This window comes from Prionailurus bengalensis, chromosome D1, assembly GCF_016509475.1.
Source record: "Prionailurus bengalensis isolate Pbe53 chromosome D1, Fcat_Pben_1.1_paternal_pri, whole genome shotgun sequence".
In the NCBI taxonomy this organism is placed as follows: Eukaryota; Metazoa; Chordata; class Mammalia; order Carnivora; family Felidae; genus Prionailurus; species Prionailurus bengalensis.
The window spans coordinates 103,735,705-103,754,689 of NC_057346.1; the positions used below are offsets into that span (position 1 = coordinate 103,735,705).

The 18,985-nt window shown below is 39.8% G+C and overlaps 1 protein-coding gene, 1 non-coding gene and 1 pseudogene across 2 annotated transcripts; 1 reads left to right on the forward strand and 2 right to left on the reverse strand.

Moving 5' to 3' along the window:
• Window positions 1-605: 605 nt before the first annotated feature.
• LOC122484363 lies at window positions 606-3,223 on the forward strand (annotated as a pseudogene).
• A 4,853-nt stretch (window positions 3,224-8,076) lies between these two features.
• LOC122482824 (olfactory receptor 5B12-like) lies at window positions 8,077-9,024 on the reverse strand. Its single transcript, XM_043579119.1, has one exon. The coding sequence runs from the start codon at window positions 9,019-9,021 to the stop codon at window positions 8,077-8,079; it is 945 nt and encodes a 314-aa protein (XP_043435054.1). The 5' UTR covers window positions 9,022-9,024.
• Window positions 9,025-13,800: 4,776 nt separating this feature from the next.
• On the reverse strand, window positions 13,801-13,907 carry LOC122484638. Its single transcript, XR_006297675.1, has one exon. It is a non-coding gene; the product is annotated as a U6 spliceosomal RNA (small nuclear RNA).
• Window positions 13,908-18,985: the final 5,078 nt, after the last annotated feature.

Genomic DNA, 18,985 nt, shown 5'->3' on the forward strand with positions numbered 1-18,985 from the left:
AAGTGTCTCCCAGATAGTGTGTGTTAGGGTACAATCTGAACCATATGCACCTCGTCCCAGAGCTTGAGTCTTCCATTCAATGCATTTCCTTCTCTTCAGGATTGCCTTCCTGGTGGTACACGTCTGCAGACGCAGTTCTACTTTCCCTGTATGCCCCTATGACCCCATTGGGAGTCCCACATCTAAGAATAGTATCGTAGCCATTTCATTACTCCTAACAACCCATTAAGATGGGTCCGATGGATTTGAGGGCTGACTGTGAATAGAATTAACTCAATTCAATTCAAGTTTCAGTTACTGTCATGGGATTTCGGAATTAGTCTGCCTGGGATGAAGCTTGACTCTGCCAGTTAACATTTGGGTAAACGTGGGCAAATTACACAACCTTGTTGAGCCTAAGTTACCTCATAAAAGAAATGAGCATGAAGGCTAATTGTTTTGTCTTGCGTGCGCTTCAGGTTTGAAGAACACAAGATTGCCATCATTGAAACAATCCGCAGAGCCATTTACACATTTCCACCTCGCTCTACTCTCTTTTCCATTTAACACTCTGTTCCTTTACTTCTCATCACTACAGGGCATCCTGTGATTCCCCACCGACGTTCATGGGGCACAACACAGAAGTGACTGAGTTCGTCCTTCTAGGATGTACAGATGCTCCAGAATGTCTTTATGACATTCCCCCTCATCTACCTCTTCACTCTTGTTGGAAATCGGGAGGCGGGGGGGGGGGGGGGGGGACTGTGCTGATTCTGTTGGGCTCTTGTCTCCACACTCTCATGTGCTTTTTCCTCAGTGACATGTCTCTCAGGGATTTTTGTTACAGACCCAAGGTCATGGCAGGATTTCTTATAGGAAACAAAGTCATCTCCTGCAATGCATGTGCTACTCAGATGTCCTTTTTTTGCAGTCTTCGCCACTGTGGGAAGTTACCTCTTGGCTTCAATGGCCTATGACCGCTATGCCGCAGTGTGCAAATCCCTGCCATCACATCACCACCATGACTACTCACTGATGTGAGTGCTTGTCTGGCCACAGGCTGCTATGTCTGTGGTGTTCTAAATGCCTCTGTAAATATTGGAGATACCTCCAGTCTCTCTTTCCATATGTCCAATGTGGTTCGTCATTTTTTTCTGCAATATTTCAGCAGTCAACAGTTCTGTCTTGTGCTGATAAGTACATCAGTGAGTTGGTTTTTGTCTATATAACTGGCTTCCTTTTTTTCCTCTCATGGTTATCTTTATTTTCTATCTGTTTATATTTATCACCATCTTGAAGATGCAATCAGTTCCGGGGTATCAAAAGGCTTTGTCCACCTACGTTTCCCACCTCTCTAGTGTCCATCTTCAATGGTACAGTCACCTTCATGCATATACAGCCCAGCTCCAAGAATCCTATGGACACACACAAAAAAGCATTTATTATATGTATCTCCAAATTAAAACATAAACTCCGTGTAAGCAGTAGCTTTCTCTGCTTTGTTCATAACTCTACCCTCCATAGCTAAATGAGTTTCTGGATCATAGGAAATATCAGTAAATATTTGTTAAATGAATGAATGATAAATGAAGCTTTAAGTTCAATCATATCAATATATTGGATATTTGGATCATGAATATTTATAATTCATCATTCATAAAATAAACCATCTACATAGAATTATAGAACATTTAGAGTCATGACTAGTGTTCTTTTTTTGCTGAAATATTTTTATTTACATTCTCACTCAGTGCTTTTAATCCCCATTTATGGTTACAATGATTTTCTGGAAACTACACTGTCATTCCATAGGAACGACGTCTCACTGATTAGTAAATAGCACATCAAATAGATTCTATTTAGTAAATCATAAAAGGACATAAAGTACAAAACTATTTTAAAGTTTAATATCTCATCCAGTTTGGAAAATCACTGTATACACACTGGCTATGCAGTCAATTCCAATGATTCTAACTATCCATAGAGAATGGAAACATAACAGTACTTATGGATAGTAGGCCCAATCTACATTAAATATCCTAGCAGTGTTCTTGTGTTTTATTTTGATCCTTAGGAGAGATCAATTCTATAATAAAATTCCCTGTGGGAATGTGCATTGTTTCCTTTTCTGCCTCGACACATTTGGAGGTACTCATACTCACAGTATGCGTAAGACTGTGCTTGAATGTGCTAAGATGGTCATGCTGACACTTAGCATGGGCAGGGTGTTAGAATATAAACATTTCCTTCTGGCTCTAGATCTGTGATGATGGTGATGTATCTTCTGCTGGAACCATTTAAAAAAATTACTTTTGGGGAGCCTGGGTGGCGCAGTCGGTTAAGCGTCCGACTTCAGCCAGGTCACGATCTCGCGGTCCGTGAGTTCGAGCCCCGTGTCAGGCTCTGGGCTGATGGCTCAGAGCCTGGAGCCTGTTTCCGATTCTGTGTCTCCCTCTCTCTCTGCTCCTCCCCCGTTCATGCTCTGTCTCTCTCTGTCCCAAAAATAAAATAAAAACGTTGAAAAAAAAATTTTTTTTAATTACTTTTATCTGATAAAGGGCTAGCATCCAAAATCTATAAAGAACCTATCAAACTCAACACCCAAAAAATAAATAATCCGGTCAAGACATCGAACAGAAGACATGAACAGACATTTTTCCAAAGAAGACATCCAGATGGCCAACAGACACATGAAAATATGTTCAACATCACTCATCAACAGGGAAATGCAAAAAAACCACAATGAGGCAGAAACCAACTGCCAGCAGAGTTGCGGTGGACCTTCTACAGATTTCACCAGTTCTACCCCACAGGTATTTGTGTTCATATAAGCCAGCTGCCTAAATCCTTCCCTCTTCCCTCTATCCCTGCCCCGCACTCAAGCCACAGCAGCCAGCATCACCAGCCAGCCCAGGTCTGTGCATCTGCAAGAGTGAGAGACACCAGACTAGACCACTGCGGCCAACCCCCACTGCCATGCACCTGTACCTCAGAAAGGATCTCCATGCTCTTGGTTCCCCTCCTAGCAGTAGAGAATGTTTACCTCTTACTCAATGTTGGTTAGTGTTGCTGTGGATATTACTGCCCTTCTTTACTCTGCTGACACAGCCTTTATTTTACACAGAAACATTGTCCCTAGTTCTCAGAGGTGGCACCCTTTGTGGCGATCCTGACCTACACTAGGTATAGTACACCCCTTGTGATCTCATCCCAGGACATTGTCCTGATCCACTCCCGTGAGTAGAGGGTTTTATTCTCTTTTCTTATATCAGTTCCCGTGAATTTTATCAGCATCTAAGGACAGCAGTGACTTAAGCTGTTATTCTGTAGAACGGTAAGGAAGAGGAATCTGGGTGGACTTTTTTCTGTGATGGCCGCTGTTCCTTTCTCCTGGGCCAGCCCCAAGAGAGCAGTGCTCTCAGAAATCTCACCCTGCCCCCAGTCTTTCTTGTAAACACTGAGAGAGGTCTGTAAAGCAGAGCATGTACATGAGTGCAAATCTTTAGTTATTAATTTTAAATTTCTGATGGATCCTTCGATCAGTAACTATAGAACCTAAGAGCATCTGTCACAGGTAGGCTAGCACTCTCATCCCATCTCTTTGCCTATCTTTGATTATATTGGGCGTTAGATAGCTGCCTTGTGAGCTCAGCTCTCTAATGAGTTTAATAAAAAGCATAAAATTGCAGAAAGCCTGGTTATTTTTTGTAAGGATGGTACTAATGCTGATTCCAGATTGATGCATTCTAGGTCAGTGCTCAAAATTCACTTCTTTTTTTATAAAATTTTTTTTTTCAACGTTTATTTATTTTTGGGACAGAGAGAGACAGAGCATGAACGGGGGAGGGGCAGAGAGAGAAGGAGACACAGAATCGGAAACAGGCTCCAGGCTCTGAGCCATCAGCCCAGAGCCTGACACGGGGCTCGAACTCACAGACCGCGAGATCGTGACCTGGCTGAAGTCGGACGCTTAACCGACTGCGCCACCCAGGCGCCCCCAAAATTCACTTCTTGATAATGTAGGACATCTTTAAGAATAATCAAAACTTGGCATTACCTTCCTTAGTAATTCTACATGGTCACCAATACAGAAAGAACAATAAATCCTTCAAGAGATCCTTCAATAAAGCCTTCAAGAAGTCTCACGCAACATTGCTTTCAACAATTATTCTCAATTATAATGATATTGAAAAGACATATTCATTCATATTCATTCATCTGTTAATGAATATATTAAGTCAACAAAGTATTTATTGAGTTCCAACTCAATAAGACACAACTCAGCCCCTGTGTTAGATTCTGATTATACACAGAAGAACAAAAGAGATATGGTTTCTGCATGAGTACATTTTGGTCGGATGGGGGAGAGACATCAAACTCACAGAGAAATATATAATTACAGATTTTAATATGTATTCTGAAAATATAGACCAATGTACACAGAGAGGGCATAAGAAAGGAAGTTGATGTTAAATGGGGCTGGAGAAACACTTCCAGAATGGTAGAGGGAGGGCCTCTGAAAATCTGCCCCTTCATAAAAGCAAAGACAACACAGGCAAGAGGTTTCCCAAAACTTTCAAAGCTCTAGAAATAAACCAAAGGCTTGCAACAATCCAAAGCGTGTGTACTCAAGAAAAATGGCTGAGTCTAGATAATAATAGTGAGCTTTCTGGCATCTTCACTGCCCTACTTCCCAATTCTGTGTTAGCTTTGAAAACCAGCAGAACCACAGGAACTGAGAAAAACGTCAGCCTGACAGCAATTGGAGAAAAAAGAATGTGTCTGGAGTCCCTTAAATGGCCCCAAACCCCAAGAAATGTCACTATTAAATTACAGTGGCCCCCAAACTCAAGAAATGTCACTATTTCACCTGTCTGGCAGCTTTCTAGAAAAGCTCCATTCACAATTTTTTTTTAATTTTTTTAACGTTTTATTTATTTTTGAGACAGGGAGAGACAGAGCATGAGAGGATCAGAGAGAGGGAGACACAGAATCCGAAACAGGATCCAGGCTCCAAGCTGTCAGCACAGAGCCCGATGCGGGGCTTGAATTCACGGACCGCGAGATCATGACCCGAGCGAAGTCGACAGCTTAACCGACTGAGCCACCCAGGCGCCCCTGCATTCACAATTTTAATCTTTATTTCACCTGACATAGTTCACCCTGTAAGAAAAGCCTTATTCCTAGAGCGTTTGTAAAAACATTGAGAAGCGATTGTTCACCAATATAATTTCCTAAGATGGCAGCACCGTTTGAGGCCAAGCAATCACCTAACCATACTCTTAAAGCAGATTTTTAGGGAGGGGGTCCTGGGTGGCTCAATTGGTTGAGAGTCTGACTTTGGCTCAGTCATGATCTTGTAGTTCATGCGTTCCAGCCCCACACCGGGCTCTCTGCAGTCAGCACTGAGCCGGCTTCAGATCCTCTGTCTCCCTCTCTCTTTGCCCCTCCCCCACTTACACGCTCTCAAAAACAAACATTAAAAAAGAATAGTGATTTTTGGGGAAATGAGAAATCCATAGTGGGCTTTGAAATACTCCAGTATATGTGTGGGGATCACAAAATATCATGTACATGTGCAAGACTGTTTGCAGGCACAGAAAGACCTGAGAAAGACATAATCTTTCACTGGAGATTCTGCACAGGAAGAAGTGCAAATTAAGGCAGATTTTTAAATCACCAGAGCATTGAAAAGATGCTCCAACACAAACATACAGAACCCCTGTTCAAGGCTTGGAAGAATTAACGGAAAAATCTGTCCAATCATTAGTTGACCACTCAGCTAAGTGAGGAGCAACTCCAGTGGCTATGCACAACAAAAAGTACAGAATTAATATAAGCAATCTAGGAAAATCACGAAACAAACAGCATTACCAAAAACAATAAGTCCTAGAGGGTGGCAGTGGGGAGACCCGATTTTGAGAACATTCTACATTTTAGTACTTAAAATGCCCATATTTTAATAGCAAAAAAAAAATGTATCACACAAACAGGGAAGCATGACTAATACCAAGGTTGGACTTAATAGAAAAAGATTTAAATCAGATATTATAAATGTAGCCAAAGAACTAAAGGAAACCACGTTAAAAGAATTAAGAAAAGTATGAGAACAATGTCTCACCAAATAGGGAGTATCAATACAGATATAGAAATTACTTTTAATAACACAAATAGAAATTCTTGAGTTGAAAAGAAAGATAAATAAACTATAAAGTTCAATAAATGGATCAGCAGCAGATGGGAACTGGCAGGAAAAAAAAAGATCAGTAAACTTTAAGACAGATCAGTTGAGCACTCCAACTTGAAAAACAGAAATTTTTTAAAACATTTTTTCTTAAGTTTATTTATTTTTGAGAGAGAGACAGACAGAGTATGAGCGGGACGGGCATAGAGAGAAAGAGACACAGAATCTGAAGCAGGCTCCAGGCTCTGAGCCATCAGCACAGAGCCCAGTGCGGGCTTGAACCCACAAACCTCAAGATCATGACCTGAGCCAAAGCCAGACGCCCAAGCAATAGAGCCACACAAGCACCCCCAGAAATTTTTTTTAATGAAGAAAAAATAAACAGTCCCAAAGAACAGTGGGATACTGCAAGTGTACCAACATATGCCAACTGAGACACTCAAAAGGAGAGACAGGAGCAGAAAGAATATTTTAAAAAACAATGGGCCAAAACTCCCCAAATCTGTGGAAAGGAATGGACGTACATATAGATTCAGAATTTTTGACATAGTGAGACTCAAAATTTTAGCAGATTTGTATATTAACAAATTCATAGCATTACACACAAATAAGTTATTAATACTATTGTAATTCTTGGTGCTTAAATTTTAAATATCAAATATTATATTTTTATTTAAGTGAATAAAAATATGCCTTGTCATCCTTTTCTTCTTCCTGTATTGTTATGTGTTTTCTCTATTAAACCACCATAAAAATGCCATAAAAATTTTTAGATAGGACTCATTAATATGGAAATTTGGCTAGGAAAATAAATGCCCATGTGAAGGTATATATTTTCATTAGAAACAAGAACAAACAAAGAATCGATAATAATTCTACATTCAAGGAACTTTGGAAGTATTTTCATACAGTTTACTTTTTTCAAATATAAAACATACTGCTTTTTTATGTGTAGAAAGATAAAGTAAAAATAATTTTTAAAAACCAAGCATATATATACATGTACACACACACACCCATATTTCCATTAAGTGAATTATTTATGTTAAGAATGTGTTCTGAGGGGCGCCTGGGTGGCGCAGTCGGTTAAGCGTCCGACTTCAGCCAGGTCACGATCTCGCGGTCCGTGAGTTCGAGCCCCACGTCGGGCTCTGGGCTGATGGCTCAGAGCCTGGAGCCTGTTTCCGATTCTGTGTCTCCCTCTCTCTCTGCCCCTCCCCCATTCATGCTCTGTCTCTCTCTGTCCCAAAAATAAATAAAGGTTGAAAAAAAATTAAAAAAAAAAAAAGAATGTGTTCTGAGACACCAAAATAATTGCTTTAAATTCTACTATGCCAATAGACTTATCTCATGTATGTCTTAAATAATTTCTCCTTCTGTGGGTGTGTGGATTTCATGAGTTTCTCATGAATTATTTATGTGTATGCCTGTGCTTATACATACATGTGATGAGTATACATGTTCATGTGGGAGTGTGGATGAATATGCTTATTAAGAAGAATTTTTAGGAGTGCCTTGGTGGTTAAGTGTCTGACTCTTGACTTCAGGTCAGGTCATGATCTCACAGTCTGTAAGTTCGAGCCCTGCATTGGGCTCTGCACTGACAGTGCGGAACCTGCTTGGGATTCTCTCTCTCCCTCTCTCTCTCTGCCCCTTCCCAGCTTGCTCTCTCTCTCTCTCAAAATAAATTTTTAAAAAAGAAAAAAAAAGAAGAATTTTTAAAATAATAACATTTATTGGTAATTCTTCTTAACCTATTCTTAGGTATCATATTTTTTAAGACTTTGGCTTTGTAAGCTCAATCAATAGCTTGGAAAATTACTATAACAAATTAGAAATTTGTGGGCTGGACAAGCATTTTCTCTAAATAGATCTGAGGTGGATGAAAGTGCCTTATTGTTGACTCTTTATACTTAAAATATGAATCCTATAGAAGACTTTGCCTTCCCTATGGCCTTTTTAAAGGCACTCTTGACCTCTTTGTTCCTCAAGCTGTAGACCACAGGATTTAGCATGGGGATGACCATGGTATAGAACACGGATGCCACTTTGTCTGTGTCCATGGAATGGTTGGCGCTGGGCTGTAAGTACATGAAGGTGCCGGTTCCGTAGAAGATGGACACTGTAGTGAGGTGGGAGGTGCAGGTGGAAAAGGCCTTCTGGCGTCCTTCAGATGAGCGCATCCTCAGAATAGTGATAAATATAAACAGGTAGGAGATCAAGATGACCAAAACAGAAAAGAGATTATTCATGCCCACCACCAAAAAAATAACCATCTCACTGACGTAGTTGTCTGAACATGAGAGAGCCAGAAGAGGAGGAGCATCACAGAAAAAGTGATCAACCACACTGGCTCTACAGAAGGAGAGCCTGAAAATATTCCCAGTGTGGATGGATGCATTCAGGAAACCACAAATGTAGCAGCCCATGACCAGACTAGCACACATAACTGTCGTCATGGTGGTGGTGTAATGCAAGGGTCTGCACACTGCTATGTAGCGGTCATAGGCCATTGAGGCCAAGAGGAAACTTTCTACAGTGATAAAGGCTACAAAGAAAAAGAACTGGGTGACACAAGCATCATAGGAGATGACCCCATCTCCTGTAAGTGATCCAGCCATGACCTTGGGAGTGATAGCAGTAGAGTAACCAAAGTCCACCAGAGACAGGTGGCTGAGGAAAAAGTACATGGGAGTGTGGAGACGAGAGTCCAAGAGAATCAGCACCATCATCCCCAGGTTCCCCATCAGAGTGACAAGATAAATGAGGGAGAAGATTAAGAAGAGAGGAATCTGCAGTTTCGGGTCATTGGTTAACCCCACAAGAATGAACTCAGTCACCTCAGTGCTGTTCTCCATGGGGTTCAGTTGGGAATTATATGGCTGCCCTGTAGCAAGGAGAAAAATCGAATCAGAATTATAAATGTAGAGGACTCTGATGAAATCAGTCAGCAATATTTCAGTATTGCAAGAACTTGCTTCCAAGACTCTCTAAAACTAAAGCATGGTTGTGACAACAAAATGCAATCTTTTTTTTCAATTTTTTAACATTTATTTATTTTTGAGAGAGAGAGAGAGAGAGAGAGAGAGCACGCATGAGCGGGGGAGGGGCAGAGAGAGCGAAGGAGACACAGAATCAGAAGCAGGCTCCAGGCTCTGAGCTGTCAGCACAGAGTCCTATGTGGGGCTCGAACCCACAAACCGTGACATCATGACCTGAGCTGAAATCGGATGCTTAACCAACTGAGCCACCCAGGCGCCCCCAAAATGCAATCTTAAATTATTATACAAGATGTCAGAGAAAGGATTTGGAGATAAAGCATCCCAATCTCTTCATAGAGAACTGCATTCCAATCTCTTCATAGAGAACTGAATTAAGGTAAAAAGAAGAAAAGAAAGGGCATATACGATGCCACCGGATTTATTGCTAAATGGAACAACACAGACTCCCAAGTCAAAGCTTACAAAACAAACACAAATTATTCTTTGCATTAAACTAGAATAGCTTAAGAAAATTAATGTGAAATTGAGTTAATTTTACTTCAAATAACCTTTTTTGTCTTGTCCATTGGGTCAAGAACACTGTGATATGATAGTAAAAGATAGTCAATAAAACATACCCTTAGTCAAAAATGGTCTCCGTACAGTATAGGACACATTATGTATAATTCACCATATGGTGGAAAGAGAGTGAAAGTTTATGTACAAGGAATTAAAAACATCTAGGAGCACCTGGGTGGCTCAATCAGTTGAGTGTCCAATTCTTGATTTCGGCTCAGGTCATGATCTCATGGTAGTGAGATCAAGCACCGCATCAAGCTCTGTGCTGGGCATAGAGCCTACTTAAGATTCTCTCTCCCTCAGCCCCTTTCCTGCTCACACTTGCTCTCTCTCTCTGCCTCTAAATTAAATAAATAAATAAATAGCATTAAAAACATCTAGAAAATAAGTTTTTAACTTTCGTTACATTAATAATGCTTTTAACTTTTGCGTTCAGATATCCCTGATATGGGGCCATGTTAAGACTATGCTAAAAGGTTGCAAATCCCACCTCTACCATGTGGAGAATTTATGAACTTGGATAGTGTACAACATGACTGGATATTGGTTATCAAAATGGGCTGATAATGCAAAATGGAACAATGTAAGTTGTTAGATGTTCTGATTTGGACAGAGTGTTTGATCTTATGTCTGTATGGAGAGGTAGATAATATAATATGGGGTTTACAGAGAAGGGTGAAATCAAAAGCTTGATATAATTACTTAGGTCATTTGCTTTCCTCCCAAACTCCTTCTATTCTCCTGCCATATACCCACCTCCAATTTTTCGCACCAAGACATCTCTCTATTTACGAGTGGCCATTCCAGCTGTTCCAGTAAGAATCTACTTATTTCCTGAGTCACCTAGAGTATTAACTAATGTGTCCAGGTCTTAGTTTCCCCATCTATAAAATAGGGCTAATAATATTGTCTGCCACTTAATAAGCATTCAATAAATGTAGCCATTCTTGGAAAATTCAAGGTGTAGGTCAATTCTCCTTTTGTTCCCTTCTCACCACCTGAAAACGCTTGGAGGCAGCCATCACCAATGAGAACAATATAAATCTTGATACACTGTCACTGTTATGAACTGTGAAAGTACATTCTGAAGCCCACATAAAATCTAATACTTGAATCTCCACTTATTTTTCTAAATCCAGAATCCTTCCAAAATGGAGTCTGAAAATTTCACCCATTCAAAAATTTCAGCGAAAGAGTTTAGAGATGAAAAATCCTTAAGAGATGAATTCCTATTGCAGCAATTAGATATTTGATCCAGTGATGCATTTTATTCAATAATTTTTGTTGAATGGCTTCTCTAAGCAAGAGACGGTCAAAAATACTGGAAATAAATGTGAAAATAGCAATTTCTATTTTGGAAAGTGAGGCAGATATAAAATAAAATGAATAGGGGAAAATATATAGTAAGTGTGGAATCAAAAAAAATGGAGTAGGGGATAGGTAAAGTTAGAAATAGGTGGGTACAATTTTAAATATGATGGTCTGAGAGATCCTCACCCATAAAATGATATCTTTGAGCAAATACATTGAAGGAAGCGGGGGAGCAAGTCCTGAGTATATTTGGGGAAAGAGCATTAACATTTGCTGTTGCAAATACATGTATGAAGAATTGAACATGCCAAGATTGTTCCAGGGGCAGCAACAAAACCAATAAGGTTGCAGTGGGAAGGAAATTTGGGGTGAGAGAAGTACAGTGGGGAGGAGCCATAATGACCTCATACAATGCATTAAGTTATTAAGCTTTTATTTTGAGTGAGATTGGAAAACATTACAGGATTTAGAGAAAAGGGAGGCATAATCTGACTTCTTTTTTAAAAAGGTCACTCTAGTAGACCTGTTGGTAATTGAATTTAGCAGGATAAGGATGAGAGGTGCTGGAAAAATTAGGAGGCCATTGTAATATCATAGGTAAAAGATGACGATTTGTCTGGACCAAGTTGGTAGTGAGAGAGATAATGAGAAATTATCCACTTTGGCGTATATTTCAAAAGTACAGCTGACTGAATTTCCTGATAAATTGAGAAAGGGACATGAGAGAAAGAGAGGGGTCAACATTGACTCCCAAGTTTTGTATAATGATACACAAAATAGGGTAAAGGAAACACGTGTTTGGGGAAGGAGGGAAATAGATGATTTCATTGAGTCTGAAATACCTTTTGGCCATCCAAGTAGAGTGTTGCATAAATAATTGGATATGTAATCCAGAGCTTAGAGGAGAGGACTGGCTGTCTCAGATTATATTAATTTGAACGATGCTGGTAATCTTTAATGGTTCAACATGCAGATGTTAAGTGCACATCATCAAAGAAAAGAGTTTAGACAGACAGAAATTAGAGTGTTCTAATGTTTACAAGGTTGAAAAGATTGCGAGATTCAGTGGTAAAGGGATATGGGAGAGAAAACAACTGCCCCAGGACACTGGTTTTGGTCAGACCAAGTAGGCAAAGAGACTTTCAGGGGAGAGGTTAAGAATGTATTGGGTTGTGTTGAAGACTGACTATAAATGCCAGAGGGCACAGCGTAATGATTTCAGGAGTTGGGCAGGAGTAGGAGCCAAGGGGATATGCAGAGATGTATGGACATTATTTTGTAGGAATTGAGGGTTTATATGACAATCCTCAGCTTTGTGATGAGTGACATGGCTAAATAAAATAATGAGATTCGTCCGATGGTTCTCAAGGTAGGGAAGGGGTTGGGAAGACTTTTTTTTTAGGCTTATTTATTTATTTTGAGAGAGACAGAGAGCAGGTGCAAGTAGGAAAGGAACAGAGAGAGGTGAGAGAGAATCCCAAGCAGACTCCACACTGTCAGCATGAGCCCGATGCAGGGCTCAATCCCATGACCTGAGCTGAAACCAAAGTTGGACACTCAACCCACTAAGCCACCCAGGCACCCCCAGAAAGGTGATTTTGACAGGTCAGAGTCAAGACAGGCAGAGTTCACTCCCCCTACTAATGGTGACAGGGCCACTTATACAGAGCAGGGTAACAGGATATCTTCTTGGTTCCTTAAAAAACTGCTCACTTGGGGGCACCTGGGTGGCTCAGTCAGTTGAGCGTCTGACTTCAGCTCAGGTCATGATCTCGTGGTCCATGAGTTCCAGCCTCACACCAGGCTCACTGCTGTCAGTGAAGAGCCCACTTCAGATCCTCTGTCCCCCTCTCTCTCTCCCCCTCCCCCACTTGTAGTCTCTCAAAAATAAATAAAACATTAAAAAACACTCACTTGAATCATTAGTGCAGATACAGATTTACCGAATTCTGGAAAAACAACAGTACGCTAAGGAATCATTTCAAAACTTTTCACTAACTTTCTTTTCTATATGTGAAATCTTAGGTTTTAATTCAACATCTTTCTGGAGGAAAAAGAAAGCTAAACCTGGTTGTATTGTATTGGAAAGAAATTAAGAACTACAATGCTTCTTTGAGGCATTTGTTGACCTATTGTCATTCTTTGCTGCACAGATGGAAACTTCTGATGGAATGGATCATTATATAGCTGGTGCTCAGTACAAACTGAAAAAAGGCAATCATCCTGACAAAGCGTCCCACCCCCAATATAAAATCTCATGTAGTCTTTAAAGAATAACACAAGTTCCAAAGCTTCGCTGAAGTGTTCCCCAGCTCCTTCCTCTTCAGACACGATTATGTCACTATGATCAGAATTCATTACTTTGTTACCCTAAAAATATTTTTATTTTTATCATAATTTATCATTTTGTATAAGTGGAAGTCATGATTCATAATGACTTACACTGTTACAGATATGGTTTATCGATCATCTGCTATGTTCCCATCACCAAGTGCTACTTTTTACCTCACTTAATGCTCACACATCATGGAGAGATTATCCCCACTCCACAGGCGTGGAAGCTGAATTCTAACATCCAGTTATTTGCTTGCAGCTGGAGAAAGTTAGCAGGGCTGGGACTTGGAGCCAAGTTATTCTGAATCAAAATTTTAGCTCTTTATCATGATGAGATAGCTTTTAATTTTTTCTTTTTTTTTTTTGTGAGTTTTCTCATCTGTTTAATTTATTACTGTTTGACATCCAGTGACACTGACATACCCCGCCGGAAAAATTATGGAACGCTTCACGAATTTGCGTGTCATCCTTGCGCAGGGGCCATGCTAATCTTCTCTGTATCGTTCCAATTTTAGTATATGTGCTGCCGAAGAGAGCACGCTTTTAATTTTTTAACATTTAACCCAAACTGGGCACAAAGTGACACATTGAGTTGACTGGCTGATGACTGGCTGGTTGAGTGATTAAGTCTATCATTGGACGTCAATGGGGATCATTAAAAAGCACAAACTTGGGAATCAAATATATCTACCAGTTTGTGTGAACTTTGGGCAAATACCCCACCTTTCTGGATCTTAACTAAATAACAAGAAATGGACCCACAAATGTTTGTGACCTACTTCAACCCCTCAAGAACTCGCATCACTAAGAAGGAGCGTGACTCTTTACTAATACGAACCAATAAGCCACATGGAATGCTGGATGCTATTCATTCCTTCATTCTCTATACAAGCCCATATGGTGCACCAGGGCGTGTGCTAATTTCCAGGCTTCCAGTGATGAACAAGACACATTCCCTGACCTCAGGATACCTAGTGCTCTGAGACACATATATAAACTGATGAATATGATGGGCTGTTCTCTTTCTCCACCCCAAGAAGGGGCACTGTTTTCTCATTTGCTCAGAACTCTGTGATGGTGGCTGACCTTGTTTATACTACAGTCATCAGTCAATCCATGTAACAGTTAACACACTGAGTGCCCAACACCAGAGAAGTCTTTAGTGCCAGAATTAGAATTTGAGATTAGATCTATTTATGTCCATATGTCTTGCGTGATTTTACACATCTCCGTTTTGGTGGATTTTGTGGCTGGTTATTAACCCTGATTTTTCCTTCATTATTATCCTACATTCATTCTCTTTCTCTTCTTAGATATCATATGAGGTCCCAGAAGACAATAACATTTTATATTGATACCCATTTGATCCTCTTAACAACTCTGAAATTAGTCAAAGTAACTAATATTATATTTCCTGAAAGAGAAAACTAAGATTAAAATACTTTAAATAATGTGTTCAAAGTTGAACAAGCTTATGATTAGTCTTCTTGTCACATGATAAATATACGTGTTCAATAGGACCTCTGTAGTGTTTAGACATATAATCCCTGATTGTGCGAAGCAGATACAAGAAGTATTCGAAACATTCAAGCCCAAGCTCTGAATAAATCAAAGGAGAAATCACTTCCTTGATGCATTTTCCTGTTTACTTCTATGCATGCAAATTTGTGCAGACAGTAGATTTGATCTAGTAGATTTATAGGTTTACCTTATTCCCTGAACATGCGAGTCCGGCACCTTCGTATGTGAGTGGATCTCAAATCAGAAACTCAGGCTGAGTGAACACCTTCTTACAATATTTTTCTTTAATGTTTGGCCAAAATGTTTAAATTTGTCTACAGGCAGGGAGAACCAGTGAAGACAAAAATGCTATTGGCCTTGGAATAAGCTGACAAGCATTCTAGTTCTGGATCTGATGCTCACACTTCTTAGATAAATAAATCACTTAACCTCTTTGAGCTTTGATATCTTCACTTATTACAGGGTGGTAGCCCCAATGCCATTCTCCCTGAAGACTTCTGCTATGATAAGAAAATAAGACAATCTCCAAAATGCCTTATACTTTGAAGGGGTGATCATCACAATCACAGCGAACATCATTATTATTTGGGTTTGTTTTCCCTGGACGTTGCCACATGCTGTTAGTAAGAGCAGTCCGGGGCAAGGTCATTGTTGCTGCTAGACAACTATCAAGAAATCAGATGAAGAAATGAAGGGCCAAAGTAAGTCTGGATCTGGGGCTGCTCCCTCTGAAACGAAGCCAGATGGAGTCATGTGGGAACTTGAAAGTTTAAATAATGATAACCAGGAAGGAGTTATATAATCATGGAACTCTCAGGGAACAAATACGCTCTGAGGCTCCAAAACTCTTTATCTCACCTAACTAGGGAACAAGCGATTAAAGCGTCTACGGAGACCCAGCTCTGCTTGCTGAGGGAGATCATCAGTGTATTCACATTATTTTTAGTAATTCTCTTCGATAATGCAGAAATCAAGTCATACCATGACCTCCAAGGCTGCAATTTACATAAATGTTGGAGGATAGAGACAATGTCACTAAACAAGAAAAGTGGACCCCAGGAATCCATTCACCATACATGTACCATTGAGAAGAAATATCAATGGATTCAACTGTTCATTGATCCCAAATGTGTTTCTGTCATAATGATGAGCCATGGGAATACAGACCTATGCAAAATAAGCATCATTCCTACACTCATAGTGCTTAAGTCTAATGAAGAAGACAGACACTAAATGAGTGAACACTCTAAGAAGCATAGAACTGCATGTAGAATGAAATGCCACATATATGTAATTATGTATAGACTAGGCAGGTAATTATAAGTAGTATTTACTTCATGGTGAAGAAACATGATGGAATCAGGGAGAGTTTTGATATTAATGCACTATTATCATTCTATTTCTGGTAGTTCTCTACACACACACACACACACACACACACACATAAAGACTATATATATATATATATACATATATACATATATATAGAGAGAGAGACTATATATATATATATATGCACATTTATAGAGACTATATATACACATATAGGCTATATACATACTTATGAATTTATAGGCAAGGTTTTTCATACATATACAAATGTATACATATATACATACACAGAGATAGTATACATAACTTACAAATTAATATGTATATTGTTATATATATAACCTTACGTGTGTATATAGATAAAATTCATGGAACATATATGTTACATGAACATTTTGTGTATCTCTGACTTGAATTTTTTTAATATATTTTATTTTTTAGAGCAGTTTTAGGTTCACAGTAATATTAAGAGGAAGGTACAGAGAGTTCCCCTTACCCCCAGCCTCACACATGCATAGCTTCCCCCACCATCAAGTCCCTCGCCAGAATAGTACATTTGTTACAAATGATTAGCTTACACTGACACATCATGATCACCCAAAGTGCATAGTTTACATTAGGATTCACATTGGGGCACCTGGATGGCTCAGTTGGTTAAGCGTCTGACTCTGGTTTCGGCTCAGGTCATGATCTTGCAGTTTTGTGAATTCAAGCCCCACATCAGTCTCTGAACTGGCAGCATGGAGCCTGCTTGGGATTCTCTCTCTCTCTCTCTCTCTCTCTCTCTCTCTCTCTCTCCCTCTCTCTCTCTGCCCTTCCCCTACTCGCACTGTCCCTGTCTCTTTCAAAAATAAGCTTAAATAAAGAACTCATTCTTGATGTTATGCATTCTATGGATTTGAATAAAAGTATAATGTTATGTATCCATCATTATAATCCATCATTGTAATATCATATGGCCCATTTTTATTGCCCTAAAATTCTCTGTGCTCCATCTACTCATCTCTCCCTCCAGCCAACTCCTGGAAAACATAGTAGTAGCCATAGCTGTGCCTTTTCCAGAAGATCGTACAGCCGGAATCAGACAGTATGTAGCTTTTTCCAAATGCATTCCTCCGTCTGTTTTCATGGCTTGCTGGATTTAAGGCTGGGAACCAGGAAGGAGTTCTACACTCATGGAAACCCCAGGGGACAACACCCCCAGAAGAGCAGATTGGGACTTCCAAAGCCAGATTGGGACTGAAGGATCTAGTGACTGATGTGTTGAAGGGGATTATACCGACGTGGAGCCCCTAGTGATCAAGTTCTCCCGTGAGTATACACACTTGTCCATGCCTCAGGTACTGAACATTTTAATTAAAATCTTGCCTGTAGGGACCAAGATATGAGGGAACTTGCTAAGGAAATTCATGGGTGTGTGAGCTGTTATTTCTTCTCTAATATACCCATCTGTTCTTGGAAATAAAGAAAAAGGGGCCATCAACGTTCTTGGCAGAAGATGATGTGGACATCAGAGCAGGAAAAGACACAGAGGCTGGGGGCACTCAACCAGTCACGACTTCTGATAACCATGCTTCCATAAGTCATGTGGAGATTTTTCTTCTGCTCTTTCCCTTTGGCAGTAAATATCCCTGTGTCTATTACGCTCCTCGTCTTCTGAAGCCACATCACATACTGGGACAAAAATCTAGCAAATGGCTGGTATCCCAACTTTATTGTCCACGAATACTAATCTTTATTTCCTTTTATGCATGTTGCATAACTTCAAGTGAAATTTTATTTCTTGGCCTTCTTACAATTACATGTAGGCTGTGTGGCTTTCCAAGCTGTTCATTCCTAAGTAGTAAAGAGAGACCAGGACTTCTTACACCTGGTAATACTGGCCTCTTCCATAAGTGACTCCAAAGGTTTCTGTATGTGAGAAAAGAGATGTGGATATAAAAGCATGGGATGTGCATGCCAGTTGGAACCAATCCATACATCCTAGCGTATTTGCAAGGGAATTTCTCTGTGCCTGAAAAGAACAATTATATAGCAAGCATGCACTTGGTCTCTGCCACAATCCAAAAGTAAGCATCAGTTAGAACATTTATCAGTCTGATTGTAAGGGAGGCTGAAATATCATACAGGTTACCAAACAGGTGGAGAGAAGTACTCCAATCCAATCCCAATCAACTCCTCCTCCTCCTCCTTCTTCTTCTTCTTCTTCTTCTTCTTCTTCTTCTTCTTCTTCTTTTCTTCCTATATTATAAACATCAAAGTTGCTAAGAGACAAAGTCTAAATTGTTTTAATCGCAAAAAAGGAAATGATAACTATGTGCTGTGATAGAGGTATTGGCTAACACTACAATTGTAATAATATTGCAATAAATACATATGTCAAATCAGCACTATGTACACCTTGAACTTACACAATGTTGTATGACAATGATATATCAATTTTTTTAACTATGAAAAAATGAGATCTCTAGCATACCCCTTTTGTATAGTTAAAGCGTACAGGTACAATAACATTACACCATTTTCAAGAAAAGGCGTATATCTAAATACATTAGTGTTAGTGCCTTTGCTGTAAAGATAATGGGGGGAAAGGGTGGAAATTAAGGAGGAAGGAAGTAAAATAATAGGATAGAGGGACTTGCAAAGACCAATTAAGACAGATTGCGATGGGGGCACCTGGGTGGCGCAGTCGGTTAAGCATCCGACTTCAGCCAGGTCACGATCTCGCGGTCCGTGAGTTTGAGCCCCACGTCAGGCTCTGGGC

Excerpts from the sequence above, each read along its gene's own strand:
- LOC122482824 (XM_043579119.1), bottom strand. The coding sequence starts at position 9,021 with ATGGAGAACAGCACTGAGGTGACTGAGTTCATTCTTGTGGGGTTAACC.